The following is a 23163-nucleotide window of genomic DNA, read 5'->3' on the forward strand; positions in this document are numbered from 1 at the left end:
ACTATTCCAGTTTTACGAAATAGCTAGGTTCACAGGGTGGCCAGAAAGTTCTGCCGTGGTATCTGGCTGATCTACTAGAGATCTGCCTCAGAGATATCCCTAATTTTGGTATGCTCTTGAAGGAATAAACCAGGTCATAAAAATTGCGTTTAAAAGATGATGGTATTGAAGCCGAATGTCATGTATGTGTATGTATATAGATATGTACACCGCCAGGTAACAAAGGCAGATGAATTCGAGGCACTCAACGTCTACTTGAAATAAACACGAGCAGATCAGATTCTGGCCGGAATCCGGTCGAAAGGAAATGCAAAAATGAAACCAATGCAATACCTCATTTAAATTTGATTTCCGTACGTACGTGGCTCTTTCATGGCTGTACCTCATCTCTGAAGCCGCCCCATGGTATCATGAATCCAGGAGAGATATGAAGCTACTTTCATATACACTCCCGGGGGCCCTTTTTGCCCACAATAATGAGCAAATGACGTTATGCCAACGACTTCCATAGTTGCTGCATCATATAAAGGACCACCACTGTCTCCAACGCATGCAGCTCTGCCCTGATATCCGGAACATACCGTTTCCTCGGGTATGCTGATATTCAATTTCATATACAATTCTTGACATGTAGAGCGGCTAGTAATAGGAATTGAGACAAAAAGTAGTTTGTCGGGCTGATAAGAACGTGTTGTTGAAGTGACTCCCCTGTCTTTGGGCTTAGTATTGGTTCCGACAAAGCATAATAAGCAGGCCAAAAATACATACCAGCCAGCCGCCGTAGCCAGGGAATTGGGTACCGGGTCTGATCCAGAATCTGGTAGTTTGGAATATTTGATTGTCTGGCTTTGACGAATCGAACTCGATAAATATAACACTGCAACGTCATCGAGAGAAGTTTGCTCATTGTACTTGGGATGTATCTGCGTAGCCGCAACACGAGCTGTTTGGCCTCCTTTCAGTGGTGCCTAGTGAGAGGTGAGCAGTTAGTATGTGCATGCATACATACCTCATAGTCTTGTTCCATTTCTTGATGGCTTACCAAAGTTCCTGCACGGACAGTGAGGTTGTGTTTATCTATGAGACAATGGGCAGCTGTCAAAACAAATCTTCCATTGAGAAGCATGCCTCCGCAGACATGGCGAGAGCCCTCTTCAAGAGAAATAAGATCAGGAAACTGAGCTAATTTAGCTGGTGTTCCACCAATAATTCTTGAACTGCCACTTGGGAGTGTCGCTGCCAACAAGGCAGTCGGCATTAAAACCACAGATGCAATAGCGAGGAGCAGAACCATTTTGCAGGTATTGGATTTCAACCGTGGAAACAATGAACCCGACTGTGAGGTGTCCTCAGCTAGCCGGAGGGGTAGCTTTTATACCATTTCTTTGCAGCCTTCTTGAACAACTCAGAATGTTGCAATTTGTTTCGCATGCATCCTTCCCCTCGAGTATGATTGTGGAAGGGTGAACACACGATGCCATGGGCCCACCGAGAGCCTTTTTTCTAGGCACAAAGCAGAGGAGGTAGGCGTAGCAGTCGATGGCAAAGCCTTGGGGTCAAGGCTATAGTTGCACCACTATGGTCTTATGTGGAGATCTACTCCGTATTTGTAGGCAAAGAAGGTGGAAGTGATGTAGGTTGCACTTAATGCCAGGTCTGAACGTCCCAATCCCTGTAACTACCGCGTAAGTACTATCTTGGCCAATATCATATGCTCCCTCCGCCAGAAATATGTTCCGAGAATGTTTATCTGAATTATGGACATGGAAAGCTTCCAGATTGGCTCGATGGGGTTTCTCAAATAGATACTCCGTAGTTCGTTATGTAGTTACGTAGTTACGTAGTTAGTTGGTGGGAGCCTAGAACGCGGCTAAAGCAAGCTAGATTCTTATTGGCTTTGGCTGGGGCATCTTCCAGCCAGAGTGCAACTCCGTTCAAATCTGCAGCGCAAGCGGTTATTATTTACCGTTGGCTTGCATTCTTGCTAGCGGTCTTCCTTTACGCAGTGCTACCGTGATAATTATGAAGAAACCCACCTGTTGAAAAACCGGAAGAATTTTTTGTCCCCTCACACGAATGATACCGATTGCCGATGCCTGCCTTACCACCCAAACAAGAGTCGCGCGGCCCAAATGACCAGGGTTCAGCTACTTCGTCGAGTTCCAGTAATGACTCCGATGTTTCGCTCCAACATATGCTCCGGGAAGATGGCGTTGAGTTGAAAGATGTTAACCCCAGTAACAGAAGCACGGGAGTCCCACCGATCGAGGAGGATATTATGCAGCTTGCGAGATTGGGGGAGATAGGAGCTATTAAGAAGCTCTTTGACAAGGGGAAATACGATGTGAAATACCGGGACGAGGAAGACATAACACCTCTTCATGTTCGTGAACACACTTCTGTGCAAATGGACTTTGCTGATCAATCGCGTTGGTTCATTATGCTATCTAGTGGGCTGCTATCAACAATCGCTATGAGCTCTGCAAATTCCTTCTAGATTCCGGCGCGGATGCAAATGCGAAAGGTGGCGAATCTGTTGCCACGCCCGCAATGTGGGCCGCCCAGCGCTGTCATTATTATATCGTAAATCTCCTCCTCCAGTATGGAGCAGACCCCCTCTTGACGGACGCCCAAGGCTATAATATCCTACATCTAGCAACGATCGATGGCAATGCTTTCCTTCTTGTGCTCCTGCTACACCAAGATATTCCAGTAGACGTGGCTGACCCTCAAGGACACACGGGCTTGATGTGGGCAGCATACAAAGGATTTCCTGCATGCGTTGACCTTTTTCTTCGATGGGGAGCAAATGTAAATGCTGCCGACGAGGGTGGGCTTACACCGCTTCACTGGGCTTTGGTCAAAGGTTCTGCGCCGTGTATTTACAAAATCCTGGAGTACGGCGCTGATCGGTATGCGAAAACGCGCGATGGAAAGACGCCGGGAACTGTAGCAGAGGAAATGAAAACAGTTTCTGCCTGGCATCGAGCCTTAAGCGAATCTGGGTATCAACCAAATGGCGATGTAACACACCTACCACTTGGTCTGGCCCCGATTTTACGAACGCGACGATATGTTTCTAAGTTTTTCTTTCTTTGGCCCTTTACTATAATCTATATTGCTATTTGGATTCTGAGTGAATTCTCTATTTTTATTTCGATACCCTTAGTGCTTATTTGCATCTTTGGCATGCAGTGGGTGGCTCAGTGGGTAGCAAGTCGCAGCATTTCCGATTTCCGCTTGATTCAAAGAACAGTATGTCTCCAATGACACATCCAACCATGTCTCGTGGATTTAGAAACTGATGATACAATCAGCCGTTTCTAGCAGGTGTGTTTGCAGGCTCATTATTCTGGGTTGGCGTCCAGTGGCTCTCAAGAGTCCTTCCATGTAAATGCCCCATCTGAACATCCTGTGATTGATACTGACTTTTCTCTTAGACACCTATTCCTCCTTTCCGTTATATAATTTCTCTTTTGCTATATTTGCAACGCTCACTGGTTACTTCTATTTCCTATCTATGCTTGAAGACCCAGGTTTTGTTCCCAAGGTTTCTAGCAGAAACCAGCAAAAGACCACTGTAATGGATCTCTTGGGCATATGGAAATTTGATGACGACAATTTCTGTGTTTTTTGTTTGATTAGAAAACCTCTAAGGAGCAAGCATTGCCGACGCTGCAAGCGTTGTGTTTCAAAATATGACCAGTGAGTGTTTCTTGCTTACACTATGTGGCCTTTACTCATTTGATGTAGTCATTGTCCCTGGATTGATAACTGTGTGGGATCGAATAACTTGCGTCACTTCGTTTTGTATATTTTTGCCTTGGAAATTGGGATCACTCTTTTCATTCGACTCATATTTGCATGTAAGTTTTTCATTTTTCTTATTTTATTCTACAGAATCTGTATTTAAACTAACCGGCGTGTACAGACATTGACACCTTGCCCACACCTTCTGGAACGGAATGTAACATTATATCCCCATCATTATGTGGTATTATCAAACGAGATGCATTTACTATCCTCCTCACAGTCTGGACAGCGCTTCAACTAGTCTGGGTGACTATGTTATGTGTCGTACAGCTTGTTCAAATATCCCGTAATCAAACAACTCACGAGAATATGAAAGGGCATTCAATCGAATATGCTGATCCAGCCACCGGCGCTGTTACATCTGCTATTCTCACTGGTGGTGTTTCCGCGGCACCAGGAGCCAGTTCTTTGCCAACTTCGTCGGGTCAGAAACAGCATAGCCACAGGCATGGCGGTTATTTCTCTCAATGGAAGACACTGCTGGGCTTGGATACCTTCATGGCTACTGCTCAAGAAGGCCTCAGAGATCGACGAGCAGCTCGCTATCGCAACCCCTTTTCATATGGAATTGCCACAAATTGTCGTGATTTTTGGTGTGATCCCGCCCCATATTTTCGAAGGAGAGACCCTGGTTCCGCAATGCTGAATGGTGAATTGGTAAATTACAACCGCATGTACGAGACCCCATTGAGACTTAGAACAGGAGAATCAGGAATGGTTTATAGAGGCGTTGCGACTGATGATATTGAGACCCAAGTCTAATTTACAAATAGCTACTATGGAAATGCATTTATTTATGCGATGTGGTTTACCTCGGTTGTTTGGATTCTCCATTGAGATCACCAGATGTGGATGCCTAATTAACTCATGCTTTCTGCCCAGACAGCACTCATCTCTTTGTAAACTTAGACTGTAGTTCTAACCAGTTATAGCTACACCTTACCTTCTGGCCATGGTCAAATATTTGAAGAGGTTGAGCGAAGTCTACAACCATTCAGGAGAGCTGTGGGGCACTTCGGCTGGATCTTGTGTCAGAGAAGTGGGTTTGCATACTTCGCTTTCTTTCTGACTTGAGAATGTCGGACATTTTATTCCTTGTATAGATTTGAGTGTAGTGGCTTTTACCCTTCTATTCCATACCTGCCAGAATAAAGTAATGTAAATAAAGCAACCCCGATCTACTTATTCCTCATCAACTAATAGAAAATGCAAAGAATATGTTGATATAGAATATTTACTGATAATCCAATTATTAATGCATCTTTCATCATGAACCTTTTGTACAGTTGTCTTTATTAGTGCTTTGATTGACTGCCGCACGATTCTCTGGTCATTTCCTCAAAATTAATTGCACTAGCAAAATCACATCCCAGTCACTTTATAAACAGATAGTGAGTTCTGGTAAAATATTGTCATCCTCATGTAGCAAAGTCTACACCTATGCTATTAAACCTCATATCAGCTTCAGATCTTATCTGTACTTGTCAGTATAATATGAAGGTAGGCAGTGAGGTATGTGACCAGGGTTTGACCCTAGTTTTTCTTATTTTGCATTATTCCCTTCTGACTGCAATGGTATTCTATATATCTGGTACCCCAAGCTCCTCCACATTCTGAAGTATCTTGTCAATGTGCTCTCCTACGACTGGAAAATGGAGGGTATATGCAATTGCTCTGTGTAGAGCAAGGAGTTGGGGTAGTGGGGGGGCAATGGGCTGATCAGTGAGAGGTAAAGTGCGGATAATTGGAAATTGAAATTCTGGCAGAGCAGCAGTAGGAAGAAAGGTTTTGATTTGGTAGGATTGTTCTTACTTAGGGGCGGGCTCGAAAAAGATTTAGCATTTGCCAAAGATGGTATGAAGATCACAGGCCAGGGTCAAGGCATAGAAGGCTCGGTCAATAGTTGTCCCTTCGATGAGGAGAGATAAATAGTCGAACTAAGACACTTTGAGTATCCATTCAAAATTCTTTCTATTTTTCTATGAAATCTTTTATCACTTCAGGAAGTATGTATGACTTAGAGTTTTGAATTTAACCATGCATCATGAAGAAGTTCATTGGCTGTACTGCGATTGTCTGGTGCCCACTGGATCATTTTTCTTACAAACTTCAGAAATAAATCTTGATCCTGTCCCTGGTAACGTGCTTCTATCTGATCCAATGAACTGGCAGGTGGGAGCTCAATCCCACCCTTAAGTTTTCCTGCAAAATGGTAAGTACATAGATTCAATATTGGGTTGGATTTATGCATATGTACCTTCTGCAGTGAAGAACTCAGCGCTCACTGTTCCACGCTTTAGAAGACCTAGCGGGGGCGGGCCCAGCAGTCCGATGATGCTGGCGAGATGGGTCTGGCTGTCATAGGTTTTGTGTTCTGGATTAGAAAATAGATTTCGACCCTCGAAAATATCCCATAGCTATAACTTCATGTCAGAAACGTAATCAAGGAGCAAATACAAGTATTTATTTCACTATTTGCTTTGAATCCTATGGTCTGTGAGCGAATGAAGACCTTTAAGGCAACATGATAATGCTGGCTAGAACGCAGGTATGTTATTTATCTGTCTTAAAGTTCACGGGCGGCATTGAAGGCAGGAATATTCACATACTTTAGATCCAAGGCCAACCAAACAGTGGAGGAAACACCGTACCCGAGCTTTCCGATCACTTGATATCGCGACACAAAGACCTCTCCAATGCGAACAGGGTAATATCGAGTGGGTGAATAGTCTAAAAATGTTTCCTCCTCAATTTTTTGGTTTGGACTGATTCGTTTGAAATTAATGTTGGAAAATACCCGCGGAGTCAATGGCCGCCGAAACAGGCGTGATATCTGCTGGCGTAAAAAACGCATTTCTCATTTCCACGATAACGGCGAAGTCCTTGGTACTCGGTATCCAAACAATTCGGGCGCCACCGGTGACCGACCCAAGCGGTTGTTTATCTTGGCCAGACGCTCCGTGCCGAGAAAAGGTGCGAGATAAGATTAGATCCGGTGCCTAAAGTCGGGACTTGAACACCCGGAATTCGGAACCTCATCCGCGACCGCCTCTAAACTTCCTGGCCTTCGCTATTTTAGCAGCTCGCTTCCCTGATTCTCATGGGAAAAGCAATGCGGGCTCTTGGGCTTAATTTGAAAATGGCCTTTCCACTGAGTCTCTCTTGCGGTTGATTTCCTTCTCTTGTCCCCAGGCCGTGGGTGTGTTTCAGCTTCACTCTTTTCCAAGGTTTAGTTTGATGCCCCCCGTTTGCCCATGAGTGTCGCCGTCGCTACATACTTGATAAGAGCTCTACTAATCAATGGGTGCAAGCGCCCACTGCGTCGCCTGCGTTTATCCCTGCCGAGCGTTCACCAGTCGGAACGTCCGGTCGCGCCCTTGAAGCACCAGGTGATTTGCAAGCCAAGCGTGGAGTAATGGCTGATGTGCAACTGGACGAATTGCACGCCTGTGATTAATTTACCTCCTTCATCAGTCGCCGGGACTCTTGCAATCATTCCTGCTTTTGATCTTTTTCGTTCTCCTTTCGAATAAAACCCTTTATTTATCCCCCCAAAAACCCCGAGGTTGATCCCCAAACGTTTCTTGCAGCCCAGCAACCTTGCGTGTATTGTTTTTTGAGCTCTAAACATGGATGAAGAAATCATGAACATGTATACGTCCTTCCCACAACTCGACTATGCAGAGGGTTCCAGCCTACGGTCGACAAGTGTTACTTGGAACAGTGGCACTTCGGGGCTCAGCTTAGATGATGTGGCCTTTTCATGGGCTGCTATTCTTCAAATCCTGACCGGAGATGATACCCCTGTCTTTTCTTTAAATGGAGATGCTGTGAAAACCGATTTGTTAAAGAGGAGCTTTGAAAGGGTGAAGATTGCCGAGATCAGCCAAAAGGGACTTGGATACACCGGAGTATTCGCAGTTGATGCATGGCTTTTTACCCTATTTACTTTTTTACTTTGGTGACTGACTAGAAATATAGTCCGCCACGCCCCCCGAAGACTGCAGCCTTGCAGTGAGCTGTTCGTTAGAGCAGGGCAATGGATATATTATATCAACCGGCGGTGTCGCAAATACTTATCTTGCGCAACTTGCAAGGCAGCTTGAGTCCAATATTACGGCCTCTTCTCAATTGTCATCTAATAATATTGAGCTCTCTGTTGTGAATCCCGAGCCACATTCGATACAAGGCCCATCCCTTTTACATGGCATGGTCTCGAAACGCTGCGGAGAAAACTTGGCCTTGGAGTTTCTCGATAAAAATAGAACCCGGTATACGCTTAGTTATGATGAACTTCATGCTCGTTCTTCGCACCTGGCGTCGCGCATTCGGAACTCACTTGAATATTCGCCACCTACCACCCCAATAATTCCCCTTTTAATTCCCCAGTCGCCAGAGTTATACATTACTTGGCTAGGCATCCTCAAGGCCGGAGCTGCAGTTTGCCCCCTGCACATAGATGCTCCCCCAGACCGCGTTAACTTCATCGTTAACGATGTCGCTGCAAACTGCGTCGTTACGTTGAAAAGTTTAATTGGAACATTTTTTGGTGTTGAAAGGCCGCTTGTTGTTATTGCCATTGATGATGAAACCAGCGATTATGGTGGTACAGGGGCAGAAGGTGATATTTATATTCCTCCCGAAGGCCTCGCATATGTAATGTATACGTCAGGCTCCACGGGAGTGCCAAAGGGTGTTGCTCTTTCACATTATGCTGCAACCCAGGCGCTTCTAGCCCACGAGGAGCACATCCCACATTTTAAAAGATTTTTACAGTTTGCTGCCCCAACATTCGATGTTTCTGTTTTCGAAATACTTTTCCCTCTTTTTAGAGGTGCTACTCTTGTGGCTTGCGAACGCAATTTGATGCTAAATGATTTGATTGGCGTGATGACTGAGTTGGAAATTGATGCCGCTGAGCTTACCCCTACAGTGGCTGGGGAGTTACTCCGTAAAAGAAAGGCAGTGCCATCTCTGAGACTTTTATTAACAATTGGTGAAATGTTAACGCGGAGGGTTGTTGATGAGTTTGGTTTTTCGAGCTCAGATAACGGTGCTCTCTATGCCATGTACGGGCCTACAGAGGCCACAATACATTGCACCATTGCCCCGAAGCTATCCACTGGCTCGCGTGTGGGGAACATTGGTACGCCCCTTCAATCTGTCTCTGCTTTGATCATTCCTATACAGCCTTCTGTGAGTGGGGAGCCAGAAGTTCTTCCAGTTGGTTGCATCGGAGAGCTTGTTGTCGGAGGGTTACAACTCGCAACTGAGTATCTCAATCGTCCGGAGGAAAACCAGAAAGCATTTATTATGAGCCAAATATATGGACGGCTTTATAGAACCGGCGACAAAGCTCGACTTCATCCCAATGGTCAAATTGAATGTCTTGGTCGGGTGACATCAGGACAGGTGAAACTTAGAGGCCAACGTATGGAATTGGGGGAGGTTGAAAGCGCCATTTTCAAAGCGCCCGGTATTGTGAGCGCTGCCGCTTGTGTCGTGGATGGCATTCTCGTCGCCTTTGTCTCACAAGACGGAGGCTCGGGCCCTGGAGCCGTACGAAAAATATGTCAAAAGTGGCTTCCGAAATTCATGGTTCCCAGTGATATTATTCCTATGGATACCTTACCACGTCTAGCATCAGGAAAAATTGACAGAAAAGCCTTAGAACAGAGCTATTCTGCTTCTAAGCAATTCCAAAGCACTAACCCCTCGAAGTACAGTTCGGAGACTGAACGCAAAATAGCTGACTGTGCTGGCAAAATTCTATCATCTCCAGTAGATCCCCTAGAAAGTTTAACGATGCTGGGTCTTGATTCTCTCAAAGCGATCAAACTTGCCTCGAGCCTGCGAAACATGCGACTGAATCTTGATGTGTCACATATACTGGAGGCGGATTCAATTCGAGGCATAGCGAAAATTGCGAAGACTCTTCCTTCTAAAGAAGACCCTGGCTCAATCTCCATTTCAGCTTCTGAACCATGGATCAATGTTGTTGAAGCTGCAAATGCCGCCATACGGTCCTTGGGGTGCCATTCAGTATCCTATGAAGTGCTGCCGTGCAGCTCAATGCAGATATCTATGATCGCAGAATCCATGAGAATCAAAGGACCATATTCAAATTGGGTCGAATTGGAATTTGGGCATGAAATATCATTGTCTGACGTACGTAGTGCATTCTCTCTCATTGCTGCACAAAACGAAATCCTTCGATCAGGTTTCGTGGAGACCAATGTTCAGGGACATACATATGCACAGATCGTTTGGCAATCTCTTCACGAAGATGCGTTTGTTGAAAGTCACACGTTTCAATATGATTTGGCATTCCATACTCATTATGATTTACTGCGTCCTCTTTTGGTTGAACTTCAAGCGCGTAACGGCCGGATCCGTGCTCTCGTCCACATTCATCACGCCATTTACGATGGATGGTCCTGGGAGCATATTACGGCCGATCTTCAGACTCATTTGACTAAATCGCCATGCAAACAAAGACCGCAGTATCGACTCTTTGTTGATCATGTTTCCAGATTTCTCGAATCGCAAGCAAGGATAGACGCCATTGATTATTGGCGAGACCACCTCGAAGATGTTTCACCTACAGTATGGCCCAACTTTCAGGAACACAGCGATATACCCCGCAGATTGAGGTCAACAAAACGTAGGCTGGATGTCGATATTTCATGCCTGGATGCCGTTTCCCGTGATTTGCATATCAGTCGTCAAACGATTCTGCAAGGCGCCCTTGCAATTCTTTTCGGACAATACAATGGAATATCAGATGTTGTTTTTGGCTCTGTAACTTCAGGTCGCACAGTTCCTGTGGACGGTATTGAGGACATCATTGGCCCCTGCATTAACACGCTTCCAATTCGCATCAATTTGGAAAAAATTCGAACGATCCAGGACTTACTTGCCACTCTTCATAGTCTCAATAGAAGGTCGCTTGTTCATGGACTTCTTCCGTTTCGCGACATAAAGGCGGCATCGAAACTCCACCCAAGCGTAGCGCTCTTTGACACCTTGTTTGTCTGGCAGGACACGGCGAATGAACACCATGTTTCACCAGATATTCTGGATGAAGTCGCATCGGCCGATGCTTTAGAATTTTGCCTCACTTTAGAATTCGATATCAAAAATGGTGTTCTATCCGCAAAGGCTACTTACCAAGAGTCCACACTACCAGAGTCACAGGTTAATATCCTATTTGAACAACTGGAAAATTTAGCTTCCATTTTTATTGACAAGCCAGACCTCAATCTCAAGGACATAAACGAACATCTTCCATTATCATGTTTGTCTACGGAGAATGCTCACTTCACCAGTACTGCTGTCCTCCCTAGCCTTTCGGATGGAGTCAGGCAGGTCGCAGCTCTCGATCCTTCGAGAACGGCTGTGGAGTTCCTAGAAGCGTTCGATGCAGACATGGGTACCATCAGCATTCAAAAACTATCTTACTCCGAGCTTCTCACGCGTTCTGACTGTCTTGCAAATCGACTCCGTACGCTGGGGGTTGGACCCGGATCATTAGTTTGCATTTATCTAGAAAAGTCACTTGAGCTTTATATATCCATATTGGCTGTCATCGACACTGGTGCCGGATACGTGCCTTTGACTCCTCAAACTCCCGTTCAAAGGGTGCATGCTATTGTGTCTGAGGCAAGTTGCTATGTTTGTATCACTACTTCCCATCTCCTGGCTAACTTAGAATCCTTAAACGATATTATTGCTCTTGATTCCGATGGTATGGCGCTGAACGGCTTTACTCCCTCCAAGCTTATACCTCAGAACGAAGGCCAACATATCGCATATGTCATTTTTACCTCTGGAAGTACAGGTGTGCCCAAAGGTGTCCTGGTATCCCATGATAATATGAGGGACAACATTGCTGTCCTGTCCGAAATATACCCCACCTCTAACGGATCCAAATTGCTCCAGGCATGCTCCCATGCTTTTGATGGTCAGTACGGACACTCAGTCCATCATAACAATACTAATCTTGCCAGTCTCCGTGTTCGAAATATTTTTTACGTGGGCCATGGGAATGACCCTGTGTTCAGCAACAAACGATGTTCTCTTTCGGGATATTGAACAGGTCATTCGCATATTCAATGTCACACATCTCAGCCTTACTCCCACAGTTGCTTCTCTTATCAAGCCTCAGAACGTCCCCCAAGTTCAGTTTTTAGTTACTGCTGGCGAAGCCTTGACTGCAGGAGTAGCGCAGGAGTGGGCTGGTGTTGGGATATATCAGGGTAAATCAAAGACGTCCTTTGGTTCGGCTGTTATTATTCGCTATTTTTGCTAATTCTCAAACACTTAGGTTACGGTCCGTGCGAGACAACGAACATTTGTACCATCAAACCTCGTGTGAGCAAAGTGGATTTCTTGAGCAACGTCGGAAAGCCATTCAAAAATACATCAGCTTTCGTTATTTCTGATACACCATCATCTTTCTCTCTTGTGCCTAAAGGTGCTATTGGAGAGCTCTGCTTTGGAGGTACTCAAGTTGTAAGTTTCTTATCATCCATGGAAACATAAAAAGAGACATAAATTCTAATATAATACCAGGCTTTAGGATATTTGAATATGCCAAATCTCACCAAAGAAAAATTTATTGAGCATGCGGAATATGGCAGATTGTATCGCTCTGGAGATTATGGGCGCATGCTTCCTGACGGTTCTCTAGCCTTTGCAGGCCGTCGAGATGATCTAATCAAACTCAGAGGGCAACGCATCGAACTAGGGGAGATAAACACTGCTATCCTCCGACATCCTCTTGTAAAAAGCTGTACAACCTTTGTTTACAAGTCCAGTGGGAATCAACTGTTAGTGTCGTATTGGGTACCTACTCCTGAAAATAGCGACTGCGTCCTTAAGGGGTCGGAGTACTCAGCATCTTTCTCTAGAGAAATTTTCGACAGCATTTCCCAAATACTGCCAAAATACATGATTCCTTCTTTTATCCTACCGATACAACGTATACCTATGACAGTCAACGGCAAAGTCAATACGAATGCTTTGGTGGATAGATTTTCTCAGTTAGCCCCTGAGTATCTAGATCTCTTCGGGAATAATTCAGAAATTTCAGACAACACTGAAGAATTTTCAGAGGCAGAGTCACAAATTGTTCAACTTATTGCCTCTGTGACCAACACATCCCCTTCACTAATTGGTCGTCACTCCTCGTTTTATCGCTTGGGTATGGACTCCATCTCAGCAATACCGTTCTCGAGGCTGCTGAAATCGGCTGGGTATGGTCAGGTAGATGTTTCGGTTATTATGAAAAACGATACCGTTTCCCGTCTCGTGACAGCTATTAGCTCAAAAGTCAGCACCGATATCATCAGACAGCATGATCTTCCCTCTTTGGGAAAACTGTTTTCTGAAAAATTCATTGAGAAAGTGAAAAGCAACGTAGAACAGGGCAAAGAAATCAGAAAGATTCTGCCATGCACTCCATTACAAGAAGCAATGCTATCAAAGTTTTCATCCGTTGACTCCACGTCGTACTTCAATCATCTGACTTTTGACATTCTGGCGAATGTCTCCCATTTGAAATCCGCTTGGAAAGTCATGGTTTCACGGCATGATATTCTTCGAACATATTTCTTGCCAACAGATAACGCCCGGTTCGCATTTGCGCAAATTGTCTTAGACACTGCAGAGTTACCTTGGACCCGCTTGAAGTGTTCTGATGCGGATTCAGATAATACCAAGGAAAGCCTAGCGCATTCGGCGATTTACCACGACAGAACAACACTGCCATATATATTCAAAGAGCTTTACAATGCCACTACAAGCGAAACGCAACTACACCTCTTTATTCACCATGCCCTGTATGATGGCGAGGCAATGGCGCGGCTACTTCAAGAAGTTGAAGATGTTATGCTGGGCAAAGAACTGCCCCCACCGGTGGCATTTGACTCCTATTTGGAGCTAATGATTCAAACAGACACTCAGGCGGCGGATTACTTCTGGGGAGACTATTTAGATGGATTTTTCCCGACATACATTGCATCCCCCAAGCCTCGCGCGGGGAACCCTACGCAACGGAAATTCCACACCTTTAGCTCCCAACTAGATCACCCGCTTTCTTCTGTGATAAACTCCTGCAAAGACGCCAACGTGACTATTCTCAGCCTTTTACAGGCCGCATGGGCAAAATTGTTGGCATTTTATTCCTGCGCTTCTGATGTCTGTTTTGGACACGTTACCAGCTGCAGGTCCCTGCCTGTGAACGGAGCGGAGCGGATCGTTGGTCCTTGCTTCAACACCCTTCCTATGAGAGTGAAACTAGACAAAAACACTATTAATAGTGATCTTATGCTGCAACTGCTTAAGTCTAAAGTACAAGTGCTCCCATATCAACTTACCTCTCTACGGCAGATACAACAACGCTTTGCTCCTAATGGTTCACGCTTATTCGATACACTTTTGCTTTTACAGAAAAGCCCCCGGCCGCTAGATGGAGCTATATGGAGATTGGTGAATGAAAATGGAGATATGGACTTTCCCTTTGTCTGTGAGGTCGTTCCAGATACTGGCAAAGACTTACTCGAAATCAAGATCCATTGTGATGGGTCTCACGTTCCATTGGAGGATCTGGATCAGATGCTTCAGGACTACACGGATTCAATTCTCCATACGTTGAAATATCCATCCGCTAGGGCTGTGGATACTAGTATGCTACGCAGTATACCTCGTTCTTTCATCTGTATTTCGAAACCTGATGCTGAGAAGGAGAGTACGTTGGATAACACAAATATCTGGACGGCCGAAGCATTGGAAGTTAGAGAGTTAGTGTCATCTTTATCGAACATTAATACGACGAGCATCGGACTTGAGACCACAATTTACAGGCTGGGCCTTGATAGCATTAATGCCATACAGATCGCCTCAACTTTGAAGACTAGGGGGTACGAGATTTCTGCAGGTGATATACTAGAGGTATGTTTCTTCCTTTGCCCTACCCGGAAGTCAGTTGTTTCTGATTTCTTCGCAGACCCCAAGCATTGCTGAAATTGCGTTTCGACTTCGGCGACCAAGTTCAGATGGAATACATCTGGATCAATCACCATTAAGTTTTAAGTCTTTTGAATGCCGTCATTGGGACGTTATTTGTCACACTTTAGGTGGTCTTGCAGGTGAAATTGAATCTGTGCGGCCATGTACCACAGTCCAGGCTGGAATGCTAGCATTATTCATCAATTCGGAAGGTGACTTATATTTTAATCACATGTGCCTCGAATCTACGCATCCTATGGACGAAGGTCTTCTAAAAACGGCATGGAAAACTACTGTCGAACGGAATGAAATGCTTAGAACAGGCTTCTGCCATGTCAACGACGAACACTCGCCATTTGCGATGATTACTTATCGATGTGGAGCATTCGAGCTTCCATGGAACGACCTACCATGTGAAAACCTTGATGACATGCCAGAGCAGATTCCAGTGCCAAAGGGCTCTGACTACCTGAATCAACTTTTCCGGCCGGCTTGGTACTTAACGGTGAAGACGCTGTCTGATCGTACAATTCTCCGCTTTTCAGCTCTTCATGCGCTTTACGATGCTCATTCTTTGAATATCATTCTATCTGAAGTTTCCCAACTTTATAATGGTGCCAAACTCCCGAGGCCACCGGCAATATCGCCTATCTTAGAGAAGATTTTATCTAGAAGCTCTACTGAGGAGAAAGAGACAGAGAATATATGGGAAGACATATGCAAAGATATGCCTGTCACAAAATTTCCTGATTTAAATCCTGTTCGAACTGATAAACTTGAAGTACGTGTACTCTCCCAGCCTTGCTCAAAGCCTTTATCTAGTATAGTTGAAGCTTGCTCTCAAAAAGAGATTACTTTACAGGCAGCTTCTCAGGCAGCCTGGGCACGGCTACTCGCATCTTATGTTGGGGAATATGATATTACGTACGGAATTGTTTTATCTGGCAGAAGTATCTCCACTGACGCTCATGATATTGTCTTTCCATGTCTTACCACCGTTCCTTCTTGCTACAAGATTCGAGGAAGTAATATGGAGCTTGTTCAAAGAACAATGCAAATGAATGCACTTCTAATCAAGGGCCAATATGTTCCTTTAGCCAAAATTCAACGTATGGCACACGCAGAGACTACAGTGTTTGATACGCTGTTTGTTTATCAGAAATTCATGTCAACCGCAGACAGGAAGCAGTCTTGGAACATAGTTCAAGAGGAGGCTGTGACCGATGTATGTTGAGTCAACCAGAGAGCAAGTTTTTCAGAGCTAATAGAGTCGATAGTATCCCATTTCCATTGAGATTGTTCCTACACTCGACAAGTTGCAGTTTTGCGTAACATTCAAGAGCAATATTCTACCTGTCGGTCAGGCTCAACTACTACTCGATCAACTTGACTGGCTACTAGTCAACACCATCTTTTCCCCAGATTCAGATTGCACTCAATTTCAGCAGGCAGATAGAGGACTCTCGTCGGTAGTTCCTAGAAAAGATACTTTGATAGAAGCTCCTGTTCGCCTCTTGCACCAATTTGTAGAGTTGAACGCCAACGACCACCCCTCAAGAACTGCTCTTGAATTTGCTTATCAACACTCTCATGACAAATTGGCAGTCAAAAGCTGGTCCTACAAAGAATTTAATGATCAAGGAAATAGGTTTGCGAATCTGCTTATGCGGCTCGGCGCAAGAAAATCAAAGCTGATTGGCATCTGTTTTGACAAGTGCCCAGAAGCATATTTTTCCATTCTTGCAATTATGAAAATAGGGTCCGCATATGTTGCATTGGATCCCGGCGCCCCGATTGCGCGAAAGGAATTTATCATCAAGGATTCCGGGTCGAATATTCTCCTATGCACCTCCAAAGACAAAAAGGACTTGATGAGAATTGGTGGTATAGAAGTCATTGCCATAGATGAGCCAAGTCTTCTAGATGGATTTTCAAGCGAACCTCCCATTTTGGAAGATCAAATTTTCGGAGATGATACTTGCTACTGTCTCTATACCTCAGGCAGTACCGGTGTTCCAAAGGGTTGCGAAATCACTCATAACAACGCCATACAAGCAATGCTTGCGTTTCAAAGATTGTTTGCTGGCCACTGGGATCAAACGTCTCGCTGGCTCCAATTCGCTTCATTTCATTTTGATGTCAGTGTATTAGAGCAATATTGGAGCTGGAGTGCAGGGATTTGCCTGACGGCTTGTCCAAGGGATATTCTTTTTGAGGATTTGCCCGGGGCTATTAGACAACTCAGGATAACACACATCGACTTGACCCCTAGTCTGGCACGCCTACTTCGACCTGAAGATGTTCCTTCCCTTTGCCGTGGCGTATTTATAACTGGCGGTGAGGCACTGAATCAAGAGATTTTAGATACTTGGGGCGAGAAACAAGTAATTTATAATGGATATGGACCAACAGAAGTGACGATTGGCTGTACCATGCTTCCCAGGGTCACCCAGTTTGACAAGCCCTCAAATATCGGCCCTCAATTCGACAATGTCAGCTCTTATGTTTTCATACCTGGAACAGATATTCCGGTATTAAGGGGCGGTGTTGGTGAGCTTTGCGTATCAGGCCCGCTTGTCGGTCGTGGCTACTTAAACAACCCCGAATTAACAGACAAAAGATTCCAATACATGGATGCGTGGGGAGAAAAGGTGTACCGAACTGGAGATCTTGTACGACTGCTCCACGACAATAGCTTCTGCTTCCTTGGCCGTATAGACGATCAGGTCAAGCTACGAGGGCAAAGACTTGAAATTGACGAAATCAATCACGTTATTAAATCTGGTGCGGCGTTGGAGGGAGAAGTAGCAACGATGGTACTAAAACATCCTTCTGCTGGAAAAGAACAGCTCGTGACTTTTATCACGCGGCAAAAGCTATATAAAAATGAAGCAGCTGTGTCTATTGACTCTACATCAGATACCTTGGAGATTCTGCGTAATATTCAAAGAGCCTGTCACCTTGCTCTTCCTGGATACATGATACCAACACATATCATCCCCCTCACTAGGTTTCCATTATCCCCAAATAACAAGATTGAAAGGAAGTTACTGAAGCAAATTTATTCAAGCTTGACTCCAAGTGAAATGCAGAGTCTTTCGCCAAACAAGAATGAAACACAGCCTACCCTACTACCGGGTACTCAGAAAATTATGTCGGTTATTTCCCAGGTGGCACGATGCAACGTATCAGACATAACATTGTTATCGAACGTCTTCCAGCTTGGAATAGATTCTATCTCTGCAATATCTCTAGCCCAGCATTTGAGGGAAGCGGGCTTTTCTAGTGCTCGGCCAGCACTGATCATGAAACGTGAGTATAGAAACATCGTTCTTTTGAAGGAAAGAAGGCTCACATATATTATCTAGACCCGGTTGTCTCCGTACTATCAGAAGAGTTATGCAAATCTGATCATGTCAAGCAACACCAGCAGCTGTATCGGGTTGCTAAACAAATAGTTTCGGCTTTTGCACACAAACATCTAAACACATTGTCCACGGAGCTTCATATCAACCCAAGTACTATTGAATCTATAGCACCCAGCACACCACTACAAGACGGGATGATATATAGCTTCCTTGAAAATCAAGGGATGTATCTTTCAAACTTTACATTTGAGCTAGAATTAAACGTCGACATTTGGCACTTGGAGGAATCCTGGCGCAAAACACAACGCACTACTCAAATTTTACGCACCAAATTTCTAGAAACTGTTGACGGCCATGCACAGGTAGTACTAAAAGACGATGCCTTCCCATGGTTTAACATTGAGACAAGTGATACGGATGTTTTGACTGTTTCAAAAACCCGATATACTGAGTGGCGCTCGACCTTTCGCAGTTTCACTGAGAAAATATGGGAAGCTGGGGTTATTCGAGGGCCATTAAAAACAGTTATGTGCCTGAATATGTTTCATGGCTTATATGATGGTATCAGTCTTCCACTCCTCTTAGAGACCGTTGCCCAAGCATATTTTGATATTGAGAGGCAACAAACACCGTCTTATATTGATATCTTGCCGTTTGGTCCGCTGGCCAAGAACCCTGGCGCCAGACATTTTTGGACAGAGAATTTAAAAACCATCGACGAGCATAAACTCATAGCTACAGACGAACAACTTAATGATAAGGTTCATAATGCCACCGTCGAAATGGTGACAGGGAATCTTGAAGAGGTTCGACGAAACCTTGGTGTTACAGAACAAGCTATAGTACATGGCTGCTGGCTTGGGGCACTGAAGGAATACTTTGGATTTATTCCTATAATTGGACTGATAACCTCTGGCAGGGCCCTGGATGTCGATGGCGTAGATAGCGTTATTGGGCCGCTATTCAATACTATCCCAAGTTGCGTCCCAGCCCCAGTCTCAGCACCAGCCCTGTTATCAATCATGGATCTTATACAAGCTTGCCATAAGTTTCATATATCTACTCTTCCCTTTCAACACACACCACTCCGAGATATCATGAAATGGGTGGGCCGAGGTGTCGATAATCCTTTATTTAACGCATTATTTGTATTTCAAAAGGCTTCTGAGGACGCAACCAAGCTGTCAAGGTTGCTATGGAGCCCTACAGATTCCCAGTCAGAGGCTGATTACCCTATCGCTTTTGAGTGTACAGACCATGGAAATGATTTGTTGGTCGCTACTCTTGTAGCCAAGAGCTCCGTTCTAAATGCCAATGATACAACCACTCTAGTTCACCGGTTCAAAACCATCCTTCTGCGATTTCTAGAAAGCCCATCGACAGCAATGGCGGCCTACCCTGGGTGTGCTACTATGGATGCTATTTCGGCCATAAACCCCATTGAAGAGAAGCCCCGTTCAGTCAACAGCAATTTGGATAACAACACCGGCGATTTTGAATGGAGCAACAATGCCTGTCAGCTTCGCCGGGAAATCTCAATTCTGGCAAACGTTGACAATACAGTAGATGAAAATACTTCTATTCTCCAACTTGGTTTGGATAGCATTGATGCTATCAAGTTGTCGTCAAGGCTAAAGAAACTAGGAATCATTTTACCAGTTAGCAAGATAATGCACTGTCGAACTATTAAGTCTATGATGAAAGAACTTTCCTCAACTCCGACATGTAAGAACAAAACTCTCATATCACTGACGGCCCTTGAAAAATCGTTCCGTGCATGTTTAGAGAGTGATGGTATCGATCTTTCCGATATTGAGTATGTACTTCCTGCCACGCCATTACAAGAGAGCATGCTTGCAGAAATGCTAGCGTCGGACTTTATGCATTACTACAATCACGATATCTTGGAAGTTGAGCCTCATATTGACAGCCAAAAGCTGAAAGAAGCATTGGTGAAAGGTGTTGAAGCCAATCCGATATTCAGAACCTCATTCATGCCACTTTATAACCCAAATCTACCATTTTCCTTTGTTCAGATCGTTGGATCAGCGGGCTTCGAAACAGATTGGATGGAGACAGCGACAGCCGAACAGTCAATTGATGCCATCTTTGAAAAAGAAAGAAGACATGCAATAGATAGCGGCCTGGGAGGTCCGCTATTTAGATTAAACCTTTTACACAGTGATTCAAAACGATTTGTGGTTATCTCCATTGCCCACGCGCTATATGATGGCTGGTCACTCGACCTTTTCCACCAGAATGTTGCAAGATACTACTACTCAGGGGCTGATCACGAGCAACAACTCTACCACGGGGTGCTAGAATACATCGTCAACTCAGCTAACAGTGAAACATGCTCGCAGTTCTGGAAGGGGTACCTGCAAGGGATTAAACCCGCACCCTTTCCGAGGCGGAGTGGAGGAATATCCCATGAAATTTATCGTGCTGAGACAACTGCAGAGATCTCCAGCTCAACTGTCCTCGCATTTTGTAAAAGCCAAGGGATCACACTTCAGACGTTGGGCCTTACGTGTTGGTTGGTTGTATTAGCAATATATTTATGTCGGCTCGATGTTGTGTTTGGTACTGTGATGTTGGGAAGAGATGCATCAGACGCTGAAGAGATCATTTTTCCAACAATGAATTCTGTTGCTATTCGTGGGATTCTTCACGGTACTCGACGCGATATGCTTCGATATGTTCAAGAAATGTTGGGCGGTATACTGGAGAATCAACACTTTCCTCTTCGAAAGGCGAAAGCCCTATCTGCAATTGGAAGCCAAGATTTATTTGATACTTTATTCATGTTGCAAAAGCGCCCACCAGGTGGAGATATGCGGCTATATAAGTCTATCGAAAGCTTAGCGGAGGTTGAATATCCAGTATGTGTTGAACTGGAAATAGTTGAAGACTCTGTCGTCTGGCGCGTTGCTTGCAAGAGCGAAACGTTGAGCAAGGTTGAAACGACCCAACTACTTGAGAAGGTTCAATATTGCTTTGCAGAACTTATCCACAATCCTGAAAGTCCGACAGTTGATTTTAGGGAGCATGAAGTCTCCGTATTCGGCTCCTCGTTTTCTGTAGCCGACACAGAAGAACCGGAAGACTCCCACGAATTGAATGTCAATTCAGAGCCGGAGACAACTTGGACAATCATGCAAGAGCAAATTCGACGTGTTCTATCGTTATTGTCAAACACTCCCGAGACTTCAATTACAAGAAATACAACATTATTTCACATAGGTCTTGACAGTATTAGTGCAATCAAAGTTTCATCATTGCTAAAAAAAGAGTCGATTGTACTTCCAGTCAGCGATATGTTAATGGCTGGTACACTTGAGAAAATGGCTCGGGTAGCAAAGTTTGTTGAAACCCACTCAGAACCCTTGGATATCAGGTCAATATGCTCTAAGATGTTGGAGGGGATATACCTTGGCTCACTACTACAACATTATGATATTAAAGAGGAAGACTTAGAATTCATTATTCCAGCAACATCAGGACAGGTATACATGCTGGAGATGTGGAGAAATTCCAACGGACTACTCTTCTTTCCAGATTTTATGTTTCGTTTAGAGGGAACTGTCTCACAAGAGCAACTGGAAGACAGCTGGAATAAGGTAATCCACCAGCTCCCAATCCTCCGCACAAAATTTATCTCGACAGACGATGATAATATGACATACTTGCAAGCCGTTTTTAAATCCAAAAACGACCAAGTTATCTGGAGAAATGATTTGAAAAATCCCCTAAACCGCTTTCATTCGCCGGAAAGGAATTCGAGGTTAGTAACGCTATACGCTTCACAATGCAGCTCAGAAACAGTCGTGATGCTACATATTCACCACGCGTTGTACGATGCAGTGAGTCTGCAACGGATTATAGACCTACTTTATATGTCATGCTGTGGTAAATCCATGGTGTCTGGGGCTATGGAAGACATATCCCACTTCATTGCCTTTAGCCACACTAATTCACCCGCTGAAGCCCGCAGGGCGTTTTGGACAAAATACTTAACAGGCGCAAGCCAAGAATATAAAACTCCACCATCTAGTATTTCTAGGACCTCTCATTGGCCAGGAACATTGCCAAATTATCATCCTTCTCTCGTTGCTGATATCGAAGACCTGGAAAATGTGGCACGGACCCATGGCGTGTCTATTCAATCCATATTCCTGGCAGTATACGCCAAAATTCACATGAAATACTTTTCTCACTGTTCAAACAGCACGCATGAAAGCTTGGTACTCGGCCTCTACCTTGCCAATAGGTCCAATGCAATGGATGGACTCCTAGAGCTAGCAGCGCCGACTCTGAATATTGTCCCACTGCATATCAAAAATCCGCGAGGCTGTGCTACTATTCAGCTGGCTCAATCTATCCAGCATGATATACACAGCATCAGCAATATCCAGAATTCATGCGTCTCCTTGAATGAAATTGCAAAATGGACTGGGGTGACGCTAGACGTGATTGTTAACTTTCTCAGATACCCAGATACCACAATAAGTCATGACGGCAATGAGCTGTCCAGTTTTATGCTACTTGAAGAAACGGATATGACGAAAGGTATGCCAAGAGAGCCAGGAACCTTCCACTTGGAGGCGATTAGTGGAGGGCATAGAACCCAAGATAATGAAGCAGAATCTCGGCGTATTTTTAAAGTAAGTGGCTTAGAAATAATTCCTTAAACCCAGTCCTCTACAAATACGGAGTACTCATCCGCGTCATTTAGCCGTCGATCGATGTTGAAGCAGCCATCAGGCACAATTCATTAGATGTCGGTATTTTTGGCCCAGAGACACGGATTAATATTGGCCTGTCCGAAGCCATTATGGGTGAATTGAAGCAGGAGTTGTTTGACATATACAGGACTACTAGACGGGAAGAAAAGGACTAGATGGCCGGGCTGAACGGCACCATTGCGCAAGTATGTACTTTGAGTAGATTTGTTTGTAAATACTAGACTAAA

At 44.6% G+C, this 23163-nt stretch overlaps 3 protein-coding genes across 3 annotated transcripts; 2 read left to right on the forward strand and 1 right to left on the reverse strand.

The window, feature by feature from the left end:
- Positions 1-490: 490 nt before the first annotated feature.
- Positions 491-1294, reverse strand: LOZ57_006386 (uncharacterized protein; the record flags this gene model as incomplete). Its single annotated transcript, XM_049255405.1, has 4 exons — positions 491-514; positions 582-708; positions 769-968; positions 1010-1294. The coding sequence occupies 4 exons, from the start codon at positions 1292-1294 to the stop codon at positions 491-493; spliced, it is 636 nt and encodes a 211-aa protein (XP_049105622.1).
- Positions 1295-2092: 798 nt separating this feature from the next.
- On the forward strand, positions 2093-4575 carry AKR1 (palmitoyltransferase akr1; the record flags this gene model as incomplete). Its single annotated transcript, XM_049255406.1, has 6 exons — positions 2093-2383; positions 2452-3255; positions 3318-3390; positions 3441-3705; positions 3754-3866; positions 3932-4575. The coding sequence occupies 6 exons, from the start codon at positions 2093-2095 to the stop codon at positions 4573-4575; spliced, it is 2190 nt and encodes a 729-aa protein (XP_049105623.1).
- Positions 4576-7442: 2867 nt separating this feature from the next.
- On the forward strand, positions 7443-23091 carry LOZ57_006388 (uncharacterized protein; the record flags this gene model as incomplete). The annotated part of the gene is made up of 9 exons (XM_049255407.1): positions 7443-7724; positions 7795-11776; positions 11823-12071; positions 12140-12327; positions 12388-14766; positions 14822-16048; positions 16101-18135; positions 18192-22855; positions 22927-23091. 9 exons carry the CDS (start codon positions 7443-7445, stop codon positions 23089-23091), a joined length of 15171 nt encoding a protein of 5056 aa, XP_049105624.1.
- Between the last annotated feature and the right edge of the window lie 72 nt (positions 23092-23163).

The sequence above is a fragment of the Ophidiomyces ophidiicola genome (assembly GCF_022830035.1).
Source record: "Ophidiomyces ophidiicola strain CBS 122913 chromosome Unknown scaffold_41, whole genome shotgun sequence".
Classification (NCBI taxonomy): Eukaryota; Fungi; Ascomycota; class Eurotiomycetes; order Onygenales; family Onygenaceae; genus Ophidiomyces; species Ophidiomyces ophidiicola.